The sequence below is a fragment of the Opisthocomus hoazin genome, chromosome Z (assembly GCF_030867145.1).
Source record: "Opisthocomus hoazin isolate bOpiHoa1 chromosome Z, bOpiHoa1.hap1, whole genome shotgun sequence".
NCBI classification, from domain to species: Eukaryota; Metazoa; Chordata; class Aves; order Opisthocomiformes; family Opisthocomidae; genus Opisthocomus; species Opisthocomus hoazin.
In genome coordinates, this window is record NC_134454.1 from 78,256,836 (window position 1) to 78,274,008 (window position 17,173).

General features: G+C 45.5%; 1 protein-coding gene across 3 annotated transcripts in view; it reads left to right on the forward strand.

Moving 5' to 3' along the window:
* Positions 1-671: 671 nt before the first annotated feature.
* PDZD2 (PDZ domain containing 2) overlaps positions 672-17,173 on the forward strand; it is a 141,408-nt gene continuing 124,906 nt past the window's right edge. For all 3 annotated transcript variants that reach the window (XM_075410906.1, XM_075410907.1, XM_075410909.1), the window contains exon 1: positions 672-1,475. In XM_075410906.1, the coding sequence (XP_075267021.1) occupies positions 997-1,475 (479 nt within the window). In that variant the 5' untranslated portion in view covers positions 672-996. The remainder of the gene's footprint in view (positions 1,476-17,173) is intronic.

The following is a 17,173-nucleotide window of genomic DNA, read 5'->3' on the forward strand; positions in this document are numbered from 1 at the left end:
GACGTGCATGCTGCAGGCTCGAATCTGTTGCCTTCTAACTTCCCAGTGCACTGAGCAGCATCCACTGCTAGAAGATAACTCCTGAAAATAAAAACGGTCAGCCAAGCTTGACTTGCACCACGGTTTTTTGTTGTTTCATTCTTCTTTCACCCTTCATGTGTGCTGCTGCTCATTCCTTGTGCAGCTTGGTGGGGAGATAAGTCAGAGAAGTGACCAGATTAAGCCTGTCCCAGCCCAAAAACAGTGGCCTGTAAGAGGGCAGAGCTTCCCTTAGCAGTGGCGTCATCCAGTTTCAGTCGCTGGTGAGACCAGTGTCATGCTGTGCTCCTCCAGTGGTCCTTGGAGTGGGTTTGGTTGGAGTGTCTCCTTTGCATCGGTGACAGGCCTGGAGCTGTGGCAGGAGCATCCCCACGGCTCGTCGATTCCTCGTTTTACCGGGGAGGTCAGCAGCTAACCGTGACCTTTTATTCCCTTGCTGAGAAGAGCAGCTGGTGCCCTCAAGTGGTAAATTGCAGAAGGAGAGCGGCTCCGGCCGTGCGAGCCCTGCCTCGGGCTCCTGCCCTGGGCGGGATGCTGGGCTGGGGCTGTTGGACGCCTGCAGTGTTTTTGGCACGTCTAACCATGCTGTCTCCCCCTTGCAGGACAAGGAGGCGTGGTGACCGTGGTGGGAAGCAGACATCGTTCCCAGCGGAGCGGGGACGCTGACGGGAGGCATACCCGGGCAGCCACAGACACTTCCCACTGCATCATCTGCCGACCTTTCCGTGGAGCCAGCTGCGGCACGTTCACACCAAACATCCCGCTTTGACTGTGCGTTTGGTCAGTTGGATCCCAAAAAACGTCCCCGTGAGATTAGATGGGGCTTGATTTGGATCTGCAGCCCCGCTCCAGCATGGCCCCAGGGGCCACAGGGGGCTGCAGCAGGAGGCAGAGCCAAGCTCAGGGGAGCCGGTCAGGGCCAGGGCTGCTGCCGTGAGGGGATGCACAGGGACGGCGATGCCCATCACGCAGGACAACGCGGGGGTCTTCCTCCCTCTCTTGTGCCAGTGGCTGCAGAACAGCCGGCGGGAGGGGGCCGAGGGCGCTGAGCAGCAGCTCTGCCGCTCGGCCGTCCAGAAGCTGAGCGAGTACATCCAACTCAACTTCTCTGTGGACGAGAGCAAACTGCAGCCGGGGAGCTGCGGGACTTCGGATACGGAGATCTGCACCATGTACCTAGCCCAGGAGATGAGAAAAAATGAGGTTCTTGGGTTGAGCTTTGGGAACATCCCCGCTCTCGGGGACTATGGAGAGAAGCGTCGGGGAGGAAAGAAGAGGAAGGGGCACAAGGGGCCGGTGCTCGATGTCGGGTGCATCTGGGTGACGGACTTGAAGAAAAACAGCCCGGCCGGGAAGTGCGGCAGAGTGCGCCTGAAAGATGAGATCCTTTCACTGAACGGCCAGCTGATGGTCGGCGTGGACGTCACCGGTGCGAGGTAAGGGTGGAGGAGCAGCTGCCAGCGGCCACATCTCACAGCGCATGGTGCAGGTTGCAGTCGGTACTGGTTTATGTCAGAGAGCAGAGGTTTTGACCTCTGCTTTCCAGCCGCTGGGAGAGCTCTGGGTTCCTTCTGGAGGTCTGCTGAAAATACGTAACAAAACCAAATCAATAATTAGACCACATTTGCTACTTCCACATCCACTAGAACATTTTGAGGGGTCATTGTGTCAAAAAATAGCATGTTGTAAGCATCAGAGGGTCTCCACTAAAACAGGGGTCTTCCTGGATTTGCATAAAAGTTGTTTTTTTGAGTCAAAATGAACACAGACTCAGCAGCACTGGAAGATTTTTTTACAAGTGCATCTTATTTTTGTTGAATTATTTGAGTCAAGGGAAGCTTTTTTTTGACAGCTGAATGTTGTCTGTGACTTTTTCAAAACAAGACATTTTTGTGTTTTCCAGATTGGAACAACTTCATTTTAATAAATTCCCTTTGATTTTATTGCGTTTGCTCTCTTTTGCTGTCTCCTGTCCCAGAAAACTTGAAACCTTTAAGAGTTCAAATCAGAAAAGAAGGTTCTTACAATGATACAGACTATTCTTGATTTTTTGATTTCAGCTGCTGTGTGCTAGAAAATAGCTATTGGCCCAGCTTTGCTCTTTGTGGGCTGGCAGACTTGCTTACATTTCTGTTTGCAAAGGCAAAGACCTTTCTCTGCTAAAGATGAGGATGCAAATGTGCATTCATACCTGAAGTTGCAAGGTAGCAGAGGGCATGAAATTCTCCCTGTCTTGCAAAAGGAGGTTCATCTTGGGGATGGACAGGGGTCAGCTGGGAGTTCTAATTTTTGGGAGGAACTTTGTGAAATTTGCTATTTCTGAGTTCTGGGATTGCTGCTCAGGGACTGACTATGAATTAGTCACTGGATGGTGAGAAAGTTGTATTTTACATAGTTTGTTTTACATGTTCATTATTATAATTATTAGTAGTACTATTAATATTAGTATTTCCTTTTTTCTCTTATTAAAAACTGTCTTTATCTCAACCCACAAGTTTCACCTTTTCATAGAATCATAGAATAGTTTGGGTTGGAAGGGACCTTTAGAGGTGAATCAGTGAATGTGGCAGCGGTTTGGGGTGACTGTCACTCCTGATTCTGCAACATGGCAGAATAAAAGCAGTGACTCCTCGATCTGTGGGTGCTGGGCAGGTGAACCTGGCTGTGGCTTTGCAGGCATGATAACAACTCTTTGTAATTTCAAGCCTGTAATTCAATGAGTGTGTAAATATTGGTACTGTGGCAGTCAGCGGCACCCCCAAATTTGAGAGGTTTTGTGGCAAAAAGCAGTTAGTTTGCTGTTTCCCCTTTGCCAGATGTCAAAGTTCCTAAAATCTAAGGGAACTGCTTGCAGTGGCCAGCAATAATATTATCTTATTATTCATGCAAAATGAAAGATAATACCCAATGAAGTCCAAAATCTTTGGATATCTGTTCTTTTCGTCCTATAACTCAAGGCTTCATTTTGGGGCGGTTCATTTTGGAAGGCCCTGTTATTAGGCCAACAAGCTGTGGCTGCCGCTAATGAGAACCAAGCACTCCATTTTCCTTAGTGGGGGAGTAATTTTGGCCATTCTAAAGGCAGAGTTTTGGTGGTACAGGGCCAGTGGTGTAGTTCCTAAGATCCTGTTTTAGAATATTCTACACCAAATTTAGGCCAAAATTTAGGACATCACTTAGTCAAAACCTGATCTATTTTCAGCATCTAATGCATCCTTGCCTAACTTACTGTCAAATGCGATTTGACAAGGGTGGTGTTAATGGATGACAGTTTGGGACCTTGAGGACATTCTCAGTTTGGAGTGCTTGGTTTTGCCTCTAAGGGAGCTGGCTGGTAGCTCCAACCCCATGTTACCACCTTGTTCATCTGATCTACTTCAGGATGCTTCAAGAGTCCTTCAGCAGCTTTCTCTGTTGGGGTGCTCAGGAGGGAGATAATTCTGCGTATGTTTATAATAGGCTGAAAGGCAGAGTCAGTTTGCCCCTTGGGAAGCCTGCTTCAAAGAAGCAGCTTTCCTAGAGTATTTCCATATTGCTGCTATGAGCAGAGCCCATTCCCCACGGTTCTTCAAGGTGTTTGGGCAGGACAGCACACTGAATAGTAGTCCTAGCTCTATTTCTGTCTGCCTAATTATTCTCTGGCTGAGTGAGGAAGTCTTCCAGGTCGATATGAAGGGGTGTGAGTGCTGTGATTTGCAGTGTGATGCACTTTGTGTAGCCTGTGCGTGGTCAGTGAAATTAAAATTCTGCCTGTAGCTTCTGTAGCACCAGGCTGGATTGGGCAAGCAAGACCACTGATTGCATGTCTATTCCTCTCCTGTCAAGTGTGCCAGGGCAGCCCCATCTTGCCTGGTGAGCCTGTTGCAGTCCACACTAATGTTTTAGGGAATCTATAACAGTAGGGAATTTGGCATGTACCTGGGGACTCTGGACACTGAGCAGAGGGTCTCATGACTCTGCCACTTTGCTGAGGGTTGCCACCCCTGCAGCAGGGTTGGCAGAAGTGTGCCCAGGTATCCAGGCTTCAGGTCATCTCCAGCTCCATCCCACCATGCAAACCCTCCCTGTGCCAGGGGGCTAATGGGAGAGGAGAGGTAGGGGCACACCATCCCTTCTGTTGGCTGTCCTATGGACATGGTCTGTCTCTAGAGGATGCAGTGGCACATGGCTGGAGCCATAAAAGATTGAGCATCCCTGGACAGATGGGCTTCAATTGGGCAGCCTTGGACAGACTGCGCTTTTTCAGCACCTGGCTGGTGTAGGTCCTGTGCCTACAGGTCCTCAAGTCCCAGAGCAGTGATGGGATCAGACACCACACAGAATAGCAGCACGTTGCTTCTTGGAGGAGCCAGGTATGGGTATCACTCATCTGTCTCTCCCTGCTAAGGAAGTTGAATCTGGTTTGACTTCTTTAAAGAAAAGTTCTTTAATTAAATTCCACCTGATTGCCATGTAAACAGCAGGAACAGGTTGATTATTGTTGAGCTTGTTTCTTTTTTTACTTTCTTTTCATTTAGAGAAACATTATGCAGTAATATAATCATCAAAGCTCTTTGCTTAATAGGGTATTATTACATTAGAGAGGAATGATGTAGGTGGTGGCATTTTTGGTGATGTTACTGACTGAGGGAAAATTATTGCTCTCTTCAGAGTTAGCAAATTGTATGTGTCTATCAAACACAATTGCAGGGAATTGAGCTGTATTGGAGTGCTCAATAAAGGTTAGTCAAAACTCTGCGTGTTTATTTATCTTCTGTCTACACAACTGTATCTCCAGAACACATGGGTTATGTTCCCCCAGACAACAACTTCCTATGTATTTTGGAACTACTCCTCTCATTATGGGCAATTACTCATTTACTGGAGGGAGGCTGTTAGTATTCCTGCAGATGACAGAGGAGTCCTTCATTTGTCGAGCATGACTGAATGGGGCTTCATTGAGCAAGTCCTGGGAGGACTGCAAAAGAATTATTTTGTCATGAATGTCATTCACTTTGAAACATTTGATGATGAATTTCATCAAGCATAGCTGCAGTGCTTCGACACAGCTACCATATACATCTAATCTTTAAAATCAGTGCTGAACGGATTTCCAAATTCAAACTGTTTTTGAAGAAAGCAGAGTAAGATGCATTACAACTGATGACAGTGTGGTATAGACATGAGGTATTATTATAATTTTGTTATTGAGTAAACCCAACCACTGCTTCAAAATACCATGTTCCTCATCGCCAAAAATGACCAAACATCGCCATGTGTGGGAATACAGTCAGAGAACTGGCTGGCTTCTTTTTAACTCACAACCTGGAATCACTTCCAAAAAATGAACAGAGAAGTGTTTTGACAGCCACACCTTTGCACAGTGTTTTCTTAGTTTCTCCTCTTCAGCCTGTGTCCTGAGGGAGTTGCTAGCACTCCTCCCCAGCACAAGACACGACATGCCAAATGTCAGGGAAATCAGTTTATTTTCAAAGATGCTGAGAAAGACCTTCACAAATCACATGTGCAGTGGAGAGTGAGCTTGAAGTGCCACTGCTAAAGGCAAATCTTTGACCTGACCTGAAGCTGGGGGTTTCCAGCAGAGCCAAGGTCTTTCCTGGGTGCTTGGTGCTACTGCACGTCACATCTACATGCTCCAGGATAGCTGGAAGTATGAAGGTAACATCCTGGTCCTCCTAACAGGTCAATGCTATTAGTAGTTTCTTGATACACGGACATCCTAAACACAGTCCTGCTTCTCTGTAAGTGCTAGCAGCTGATTACAGAGCACAATACTGAATGTCTAACCAAATTACGGGTCTCAAAATGTGCAAAGCACTTTGTGATGCTTGGCTGCGGCAGTCAGTAACAGTGCTGCGCTCAGCTGGGTGAAATCTTGAGGTTCTGTATCAAAACAGTCATTGCTAGTGCTGGAAAGCCGACATGCAGTCCCTGGCTTTATTCAGAGCCAAATTCTGCTCTGAACAGTGGTCTTCAGGAGGGTGCTCTTCTTCTTTGCCCCCTTATTGGGAGCCCAGCGTGCAAGGAGGTGCAGAGCGGTATGTCTGCAGAGCGGATGGGAATGGAGAACGGGGACCTTGGCTGCATCTGAGTAGAGCTGCTCAAAATTTTGAGTGTGGTTTGAAAACTAATGTTTTGGAAGAGCACACCTTTCAAGGCACTTTTTATTGAGCTCCCCCTTCCTCAGAAGTTTGAACTGAATGATTTTTTATCATAAACTGCTTTGCCCCTGCAACGGAAAGATTTTATTCTTGTGAGGAAAATCTCCCCCTGGATGCAATCACTGTGATACCAAATGCTCCGATTTTGCATTTACCACGGGTCACTGAATCCCGTGGCGCCGTGGTGAGACACTGTGACTGCAGGAGGCTGACCGGCCTCGCCACAGCTGCTTCACCCTGTGCTGGTGGTGGGGGTGGTGTCCGGGGCACCCACGGGATTTTTGGAGCACTGTGTCACTCGGTGGTGGGTTCTGAATCCTTCCATGTGCTCCAACGGCATGCGGGGATGGCACGCTGCAAGAACGGGGAGCAAGGACTGTGCTCCCTCTGCTCATCAGCTGGTGCCCGCACTTCAAGTTTCTGTGACAAATCCACTGTTTTAGCAGGGTCAGGCGTTGGGGTGTATGAACGCCTGTGTTATGGTGGAAGGGGAGTTTTTCAGGTTTCTGTGCCTGTGATGGGCCCCTACTTCTCTGAAGTTGTTGTGGATTTATTTTCCGCTCGGCAAAGTGATCTCCTCTGTATGTCCTTTTTCCTTGGGAAAAATCACCCTAAGAAAACTATCCCTGGTCATCGCAGAAAGCTTTGTCTGACCATACCCCCGCCCCCCAGGCATGTCAGGTTGCATGGATCGATTGCTCTGTTTTACTGTGTTTCCTCACCTCCTTCCTAAAGCAAAAGTGCTGCCAACACAAAGTGCTGCTCAGTATAAGCAGCTGCTTTGCCTGGTGTTAGAAGGGCATTCTCTTAGTTATGTTCGTAAAAAAATATTTTTGTTTTAATAGGAAAACAAATGGAAATGTATCCTGGCCCTCTGCCCTTGGCCAAGGGGCAAACATTTCTGTGGGAGCTCCTTGTTAAAATATTAACAACACTGACTACACAGAGAAAAACAAACACAGTGGTCCTGGAGACTGCAACCTCCAAGTACAATCTCAGGGAATAGATTTCTTATAACTGACCTAAAAAATACCCCCAGCCTATTGTGGAGTTGCACTTGTTTCCTTTTTTGTATCATATTACTAATCTTCATGCTGCTAAGTGATGGATCATGGCACAGAGGCTGAGACCTGGGGCTCGTTATCACGGGCACGGATGGGAAGCACATGCTGACATGCCCTCTGAGCTGTCTGGCGCATGAGTCCTGAGGATGGAAAATAAGCAGCGTGTAGGGATTCTGGCTGAGGGTTTTCTCCTCCAGTTGAGCTGCTGTGAGTGGGGAGACAGTGATTGTGTGCTCAACCTGTGCAAAATGAGGGAAAGCCTATGGATGTCTGACGTTTCTCAGACACAGAGTAAATCTCGCTGTGCCCCTAAAGTCTGGTACACTGGAGCATGGAGCCCCTTCTGAAGCATGGCTGCTGTATATTATGCTGATAGTGGATATTAATTCCCCCCTTAAAATGTAACAGGACTAAGAAACTAAGAAAGAGATGTTTTTCTTGCCTTCGTTTATGTCTTCAGGAAAGTTATGAGCAGACTTAACCACACGTGTTGAGAAATAAATTGCTCTGAAGAAATGAGCTTTATCCCAAATCCTCTCTCAAGAGCCAAAGACTTAAGCAGAAGGTCACTAATCCCTAAACTCAGCAGAGATCATTTAGCTTGTTTGTCCTCTTTGCTTTATTAATCTGAGCGTGGGTTTGCTCAGTTTCCCCTGTGCACGCTGTGGTTCCTGCCTTCCCTCTCAACCTCCCCACACTGAGCCCGGCCTCTGCGGAGGCAAAACCTGTTCCCTTGCAGCGATGGTCATTTGCAGCATCCCACTGCTACAACTGCCTCCTCAACAGGCTTTCCAAAACCCTCCTCCTCCTCAACTTTGCATCTGATTTATCTTCTTGCTCAGCTCAGTTTTATCTAAGACCTGTCAAAGATGATGGAAAGACTCCCACTGATTTAAATGGCTCACGTCCTGTATGTGTTTGTGTGTTTGTCCCAAAATTCTGGGAGCAATATGCTCATCGTTGCCTTCTACACGCTGGTGCCACTGAGCAACAGAGCTGGCCTCTCTTGGTGGAAAGCATGACCCTCAGAGGACACACGTGTAATTAGGCAACGTCCCCAGGGTCGTCTGGAGCAAATGCTCCCCAGCCCTGGCTCTGTACGCTTTCTTTTCAGAGGGATTGCATCAGGCTTGAGAAGACTTGCACAGAGGTTGGTGGTGCTGCCTTAGGAAGCGTAAAAACTTCAGAGGTTATAGAATGAGTTGTCCTGAATGGTTTTTGTATGCTTTTGTTTTGTTCCATTGAGCTGTGAAAGCTCTGCTTAGAAGGCTGTACCTTGTTGCCAAATGTATGGCTGACATTTCCATTTGATTTGCTGTTCTGACGGCCCTGTAATTACAAGAGAACAAGCCCACTGTTTGGGAGGGAGCTCTGCCCTCCCCGCTCATCTGCTGTGGGAACAGCCTGGTTTGGTGAATCAGCCCCATGCCTCGTCATTTATCCCTGACACCAAAGTACCGGCAAGAGCCCTTTTCCATCCTGAGTGGGATTTTCAGCCTCGCACGCAGCAAGCGTCCCATGCCCTGAGGTCATCTGGAAGCACAGTCAGGATGCAGCAGATCTTAACTAATTGGCAAACTGCTGGAATGTGCAAAATAGGGTCACTTTTTTCCACCACCCAGCCAAGGAGCAGGTGAGGCCTTCAGCCACAGCAGCAATTTTCACAGCCTCTCCAGCAGTGCATTTGCTAGCACAAAACAGTGCTTTAGCCATCAATAATTAAAAATGGAGATGTTCAAAAACACAAGCAAGGCACATTTTGTGCCCATTCTTGCTCTTTCTGTAATGCTTGTGCCCCTACACACCAATTTGCAATATGCCGTCATTCACAGTGCCTCTTCTAATCTGTGAATGTGAATTTCTCTTCGTATTCTGGGAGTCCAGAGTTTTGCAGAACGCAGGCTCTGGGCTAAAGACTGATTTCCATGAGACAAGAGCACCAAGCTGCTGCAGGAGGAGGTGACTGGAGCCAGGTTACTGGGTTGCAGCAAGGTGTATGGCAAGTTGTCCTTTCCCACCGGTACTGACTGACGTGCCGTGAGTCCTGGAAAGGCACAGCTTCTCCAGTCTTCAATGAAATGTTTTTTTCTCACAGCATTGGGCTAAGTGAGCAGTGTTCCCATTCTCAGAAGGGTTTTGGGGCTGCTCTGCAAGGTGGCAATGATCACATCTTCTTGGCAACCTCATGTACGTTTGGATGTGATGGTTGCTGTCCTGGAAGATGCACTAGGACTGAGCCGTGACCCTTCAGAGCTAAAAGCATTAACGATGGCGGCAGCTTAAACCTGCTTATCCCCTGTCACTGGGAATCAGGCCTGGCTTGGAAAGAACAGGAGCAGTGAGAGTTGAAAGATGATAAACAGGAGACCATTCCACAGGCAGAGGCTGTGCTTGACATCAGCCTCAGAGAGATGGCTTGGCAGCATGAACCTGCCATCTGTGGACATAAGTGAGAGGATAAATATGAGAAACATAGGTGTGATCGGCAGAGAGGCAGGTGTATAACTGCAGAGGCAGCTGCTGTGGTGGATGTCTTTGGGGCTGGGCTTTTTTTTCCTGTGGAAAACTCATTGCTTTTCTTATCTGATGTGACACTTGCCTCCAGCTCCGAGCAGTATCGCATGCTCCTTGAAACTTATTTTTCTGTCTCCTTTCTATCAGATGTAGGCTAATACGGGAAGGGCTTATGTATCAATCACAGGCTCTGCAGCATCACTCACCGTTCCTGCTGCATGAAATGTGTGACACTCAGCAAGATCGTCTGGGCCTCCAAAGGGAAACGCTTTTAACAGACCAGTACTAGTCAAAAGATAAGTTGGCAAGCACTGCCAGAAGGCTTGGGGTTGCTCAGGAAGACTTGTGCCTACTGAGACAGGACAGGAGTAGGGCAAATGTGATCATTAGCAGCAAACTTCACCCTAGAGCATCCAAGACTCAGGAAGCCCAGCCAGACTGAAGGCTTTTTAACAAGACTGTGAGAAACTAGAGGTACATGAAAAATGGATTCAAGCTTTTCCAAAATGCAACAGAATTGTTGAAATGTGACTGAAGGTGATTATTGTTTCTGCTGATGCCTGAGACTCTTTCCTATTGCTTGAAAAGGTGGCATGGTCTGGTTTTTACCTTCTACAAAGTAGGTATTATAGATAACTGGTTGATGTTCTAAAAAAAAAAAATCCGGCAAAACAAAGAATTGATTAATAGAGCAATCATTTTGACTGTGTTTTAGTAGTCCATTACTTGATCATTGGAATGGGTTCAGCCTAGCAGAGTAACTATTTGATGAAACAAAAGTCAGTGATGTCCTCCTTTTCATCCTCATATGCATTGACCAGCAGCAATTTGTGCCATGATAACTGAAGAATTACTAAGTGCTTGCCAGTTTTTCGTAGCCTAGGCTGTTTTTTGTTCTGGTAGTGAGGAGAAAAACACGGACATGTGTTAGCCAGTAAACTTTGCGGTACCATCTATCTGAACACAGAGCCGAGAGAGGGAAAAATGGGCTAGAGGTTGGGGAATTCGTTGCTGAAAAGTCACGGATGATAAATGGAGCCAAACCAGTGTGTGACGTTCTCACTGGAAATAGTTTCTAACAAACACGCTAATTGTTCTGCTGAAAATTACATTTCATATTTTCTTCTGTTGAAAAGTTCTGCTAAAAGGCAGATTTTTCTCGATTTCCTCTAGAGGGCAATGTCATATAAATATTTTAAGCAATTTTTGGGTTATGTCGACTAGGAATTTAGCCTGTCTTGCCTAAGAATTCATATGACAGCAGTGAAAAGTGTTTCTTTACATGCTTTTTATGATGTGTATATACATAATATAATTATTTGTTTGTCGGGCTTGTTCAGTGCAGTAGCTAATCCCTTTAAGGAGTACAGAAATACATTGTGCATTTTGGACATATGCTGGAATGCAGAGAGAGAACTGCTTATGAAGACAGGACTCTCTCTTATACCTGTGCAGCTTTAAGGACTTTCAGCAGCTTTAACTATTGTAAAAGAGATTATAATCCAGTCCTCTGAGAATGGTTACCAGTTGCTGTAGGTTATGTGGGTTTGGATTACTACTCATTTCCCAAAGAATTTAGGTATTCCCAAATTCATTAACTGTATTGCTTGTTTGGTGGATGTTAGTAACAGCACAATTTTCAAATTAATACGGAGCTAGTAGCCTAGCAATTTTCAAATTAATTGTCCGCATAAACAGCTGCTAAAATTTGTATGAATCAAAGGTGGCTACTCTGCACCTTAATGATTGAACTTAAGGGGTATTGTCTCCTATTTTCAGTCACTGTCATGTAAAAAAATGGCAAATATGGATAAAGGTGGTTTTGTTTTCCTTAAAGCTCAGATGTATAATTTGAAACACGCTTACATGGGCACAAACTACTAAAAGGGAAATTTGCTCTTGACTTCCCAACATGAAAATGGCTTTAGGGAAATCCTTTTAGAATTAGTCTCCTTTCCCCTCCTGATGGTGACTAGTCCTCTGGAGCATCACCATAATGGCCTTATTGGATTAACTTGCAAATCCCATATGTTTACTGAATTTGTGGGTTAACATTCTTTGTAAAATGTCTCTTCCAAAAAAGTAATGGGCAATCTGCAGTTGCCAAGTTCTCTGAATGAATAAACCTGTTTGTTGGTTTTTCCCCAAACAGGAAAAGCAATTAATTCAAGTAAAACACTTATTCCCAAAAGCACTTTAGTTGAATACCAGGGCCTGTGAATAAAAAGAGCAATAGTTGCACTGGCTTCAAAGCCAGCAGGTGTTAGTTAGCAAACAAGGATTTGACCTCTGCTTTGGAGTAATGGGAGCTCTACGAAAAACCTGAGGACACAGCTCTGCTGTAGCCTTTACAAGTTAAATAGGTGAGAACTGCTTTTTAATTACTGCTGCTGGCCGGACAGGACTTTCTCTTAAAACGTGTCTTAACAGAAATACGATAGGGGGTTTATAAATTTTGCTTGCTGGGAAGATTTTTTAGATACCTTAGTCGCAACTGAGTAGTCTTAGTTTAATTTCTCATGCTGCATGGATCTGATGAATCGCTTCGGGTTTGAACTCTTTGTCACCACCTTGTTTTAGGGCTTGTGTTTGGATTTCGATGGCTCTAAGGTACATGCCAGTTTAATGCTTAATCACGGGGGATTATTCTTTGCCTTCGGCTGGAAGGAGCTATGTCTAGGGCTGTAGGTGTGCGAGGAGGTTGATTCACCCTGAGCTGGAATCTCTGTACGTGGGTAGCCCTGGGAATGTCACGCTTGCATGGCTGCAGGTACTGAAGGCACAACCGAGGGTTCATGACTTCATCTCCTCCTGCTCACTCCCTCTGCCTTCCTTGCTGGCAAGTGGTCTGAAGCGCAGTTTTCTTGCACAGAAAAAAAAAGCTATGCCTGAGGTCTCTGACAATACCATACCACTGTGGGCTCCGGTGCAATCACTCCCCGTTTGCCTCCGTGGAAACGGGGAAATGCTGCCTTGCAAATTTCCTCCCGCCATGCTGTATCTGACCCAGCAATACACAAAATTCTCTCCTCTCTGATCTGTTTTCTGATAATTGCCTGCATTTGGAAAGTAAGCGGAGCGTACGGCAGAGCAGAAAATTATTTAGTAAACTAGCCAATTTCATCAGGATGAACTATGTGGTTAAAATAAATGGGATTTCAATAATTCACCAGTTATGCTGTGGAGAAAGAAATAATAGTAGTTAAAAAAAAGTGTACAGATGCCAAATGGATAAGAAGTTAATGGCTGGCGTGTGGAATTCAAAGTCAGCAAGGGTTTACTGCAGGGCTCTGCCTTTAAATGGACTCTGTTTTAAATAGTGTATGAGAAAGGCAGAATCTCAGTGCTTTATAAGAATTATTGTGTGACTCAAATACTTTCTCTGGTGACCCAAAATCAAATTATAAACTGTGGAAATCAGTTGAAGGGGCATCATAATGTAAAAAAAAAAAATCTTGGAAGTTTGTAGAGAAGTAAACATCTGTCTTGAGAGAGATGGATTTCAGAAGACCTTGAAAACAAAAAAGGTAAAAGACAAGAGGGTAGAAAAAATTTAGAATGGAAGAAGGACTGAGAAATTCATTGTTTCTGACTGGCTGAATAATAATCAAAAGTGTTTTGCCTAATATGTAATTAAATTGGATATCATTATATGTTAAAACAGTTCAGTCAGCTTTAATAGCCAGCGAAATAAATCCTGCGTCCAAGTATCAGCTCCCATACTCCCTGAGGTTCTCCCAGCCTCAAGCATATTCTCTCATTTAATAATAGTGACAATAATAGTATTAAAGAGTATAAGGAGTCATATTCTCCCTTTCTATACAATTTTCAACATGCGCAGCAGCGCACTTGGGACCCACTGGCCGTGTACTACATTAGAGGAATCATGCGTGACTCGGTGATGCCAAGTCAAAACCTCCTTTAGGTTAAAAAATGTCATTTACCTTGCTATGCACAAAGTCATAAGCTGGTGTAGGAATCCAGCATGAACCCAGTGTAAAGAACTAGTTTAATTACGTGTGAAGTTTTGCCTTCTTCACATATTAGTGGCATTTGCTACTTGCATGTAGTTTGTGTTGCTTTCTGCAGCGAGCCTGTGCTGATTGCCTGCTTTACCTTCCGTTTCTCTTCTGCATGCTTCTATTTTGAATCATTTACTTGTAAGTTATGGTTGCGTAAACTGTATATGACTTACAGCTATGTATCTAACTCCTGTCAGAGTCTTAACAGCCTAATGGGTAGCACGTGTGGACTGAAGAAGTGTTGGGTCCCGGTCAAGGCACGTGAACAAGTCACGGCACTGGTGACAGGGAGGTGATGACAGCAGCTCGCTTTCTGCAGGTGCTTGAGCTCTCCAGGGGAAAAGCACTTTATTAAATGCTCGATTTTACTGCAGCACGTTTCTTTCCAGGTACCTGCCTCTCTGTTGGAGGGTTATAAAGTCAGAGCAGCTTCGTAAGGGCTAAAATTCTTTGGAATACCTGTTCCTGCAGAAGTACATTTAGGCAATACACGTAAGCCCTAGCTTATGAGATACCTGACTGGTTATGAATTTAGCCATTATCCAGTCTTCCCAAGTGTCTCCAAGAGACATCACTGTAAACAAGTGAGATTTATTTACCTGTAGGGTTTTGCTAGAATAATGACAGAATGGAAAAAATGAATTCTATTTTTCCAAGGCCTTGAAGCCAAAACACTCTCCTTTTCTGCGCCTAGTGCAGGCTTTGAGAAAAAAATCCCAACCTTGTTTCTGTTGTGGTGCTGCAGCCAACACACAGCTGAAGTTTGATTTCCAGATACAGCATTTGAGGTTTGTTGTGAAGTGAGAAGGTCCAAAGCCAAGCCTGCTGGAGCTGCCAGTTTTCTGGTTGGAGCTATTGCTCCAGTTTATAAAACTTTGCATATTATACCCTCACCGGCTTATCTTTTGGGGCTTACACAGTGCAAAAGTCTAGCATGGCAGCCCTGGATGTGGGACGTGTGTTTACTGAGGAAAAAGGAGCCACTTTGGGGCTTTACTGGGGAAAATGTGATGAAATTGTTTCCTGTTCAATGCAACTCTTACTTGGTGAGAACTTCCTTTCAAATATAAACAGGCTCCTTGCGAAGCAACTGAGCTGAGAAGGAACCATTATCAGTATCAAGATAAGCACGTGAGAAAAAGAGAAATAGGATTAAATATAACCGTATAATTCATCTCATGGCTGCGTGTTCACGTGCTGGGAACAGTCTAGTAATGCTGGAAGCGTTCCCCTACCCCAGCCCCCAAATGTAACCCTCTCGTGCTTACCTCACACATGTCCCCCTTGTTTTATGGTCTCCAGTTTGGCAGTCAGGGAGCCCCTGAGAGATGTGCAGGGGTGGTGTGGGAGTTTCAGGTGTGGACTCAGGGAGGAGGTTAGTGCACCCGTTCGTGTTGTCTATGGACTTCTGCATCTGTTAGTCCTCTTCTGAGGAAGAATTTTGTGCAGGGAATGGGAAAAACAAGTGACTGTGAGGTGAGGCTGAGGCTTTCGTTTTTCTGCATGCTTTTTAGGCAGCATCCATCAAAGTAGGCTGAAAATTGTGTCCTGGAGAAATAGCTTGATAGAATATTTAATTTTTTAAACTTACTGTCGCTCTTATTTTTCCCCAGGTCAGCTGCATATTGCAACTTTTAACCTTTAGATTGTGCCAATTGATCAAAATATTCCTGTGTTGTTACTGAGGTCTGATTTTTTTTTCCAATTGATGGCAAAATCTGCTCCTGACTTCTGACTTGTGAAGAAAGCTTGGGACCTTACCAAATGAAAGCCTGAAACCACAGCAGAGCATTTGTTGTTCGTAATACCCCTTCTCTTTGGGTACAATCAAAAGGCAAATTACTTTTCACACCTTATAAAATGACTTCACATTTTACATAATCACTGAGGGGGAAGGAGGTGAATCCCAAGTATTAGGTGATAGAGGAGGGGTTCCTGATTTCCGTATGTGTAAGCATCACACCAGGGTAACTCGATTAACTAAAGAGGTGACTCTTGGTTTGTGACCATGTGAAAGGAGAATTAGACCTGCAGGATGTGTGCCCAGATATCATCAGCTGCCACAGATTGGTCCGTAAGAAAACATCATAGCTAAAAAAAATTAACACGAGGCAAAGGACCAGTCATAAATCTCCAATCCAGCAGGATACAGGGATATCCTAGTGAAAATTCCAAACCAAATCAGAAATCCAAGAAAGACTCTGCCCGTGGAGCCCATAAGCACAATGCCTGAGATCTGCAATCAGTACCAGATGCTACTGATAACATGGTGTGGAGCCTGTAACAAAGACGCGCTGGACCCATCCAGCCCAAGCAAGAAGCCTTGCGGATTAAATTTGTGTTAGTTGGAGCCTGTAGATTGCTTTAGCAAGCAAAATTGAGCCTAGGTGTTAAGATGATCTGGATCAAGAAATCCAAATTAGGTTTCCTCCTTAAAGAGAAACGAGTGCATTTTGGCACTGGTTTTCGTAATGGTTTTAGAGAGAAAATATTTGGAAACAGATGCAGTATGTTTCTGTATATTAAATCCAGTCCGTGAAATAAAACTACTCTCTCTGACTGCACGGAACGGTCAGAAGACTCCTGGAACAAAATCCTCCCTGAATCTCATGTATGTTTTAAGGAGGACTCTTGAAACATTAATAAGTGGTGAGCGGATGGCACGTTCTGACACGCGCTGGGAAGTATGCACAGATAAAATGCAGGATGGCTGGTGATGTTTAAAAAGCAAACAAGATCTGGGCTTCCACTTTGAATATCATGAGGTATGAAGCACGGTGTATTGCATTAATGGAGGCTATTCTAGCATAAAATGAAAGCCACATTTGGAACAATCTCTGCAGCCCTGGTTTAGGACACTGGGGAGAGTAATATAAAATGACTCCAGGGTGGAGCACAGGTTGCTGGAGGGGGCAGCCTCTGCTGTAACCTACATTGTTTTTATAGTTAAAGGGAAAAACGTTGCTTTGATGGGAAATCCTAGTGAGCAGGCACATACGGGCAGCATATTTGCCTGGGGGGGGCGGGGGTGTTAACCCCCGAATGGAGAACTTGTGTAGCCCTGCCTGCTACGAAAGTCCTGCCAGCTGGGGTGCTGGCAGCGCAAGTGGTGCCTAAGCATCCTGCTGGCTGTTCGCAGGGGGCTAAAATGCTCTGTTCCCTTGGCTGCTCTGAAAACACACTGTGTTGGAGCTTTCATTACTCCCCATGGAGGTGTGTTCAGGTGTCGGCAAGCTCCCGGCAGTCTTCATCAGCGGAGGGGCTGGCCTTGCTCCCCTGTCCCAGCACCATCGTGCAGTCGAGGTCGTGGCTGGGGCTGCAGCCGGCACCAGCCTTCCTCTCCTCTGGCCCTTCCCTCGCTCGTCTTTACGTT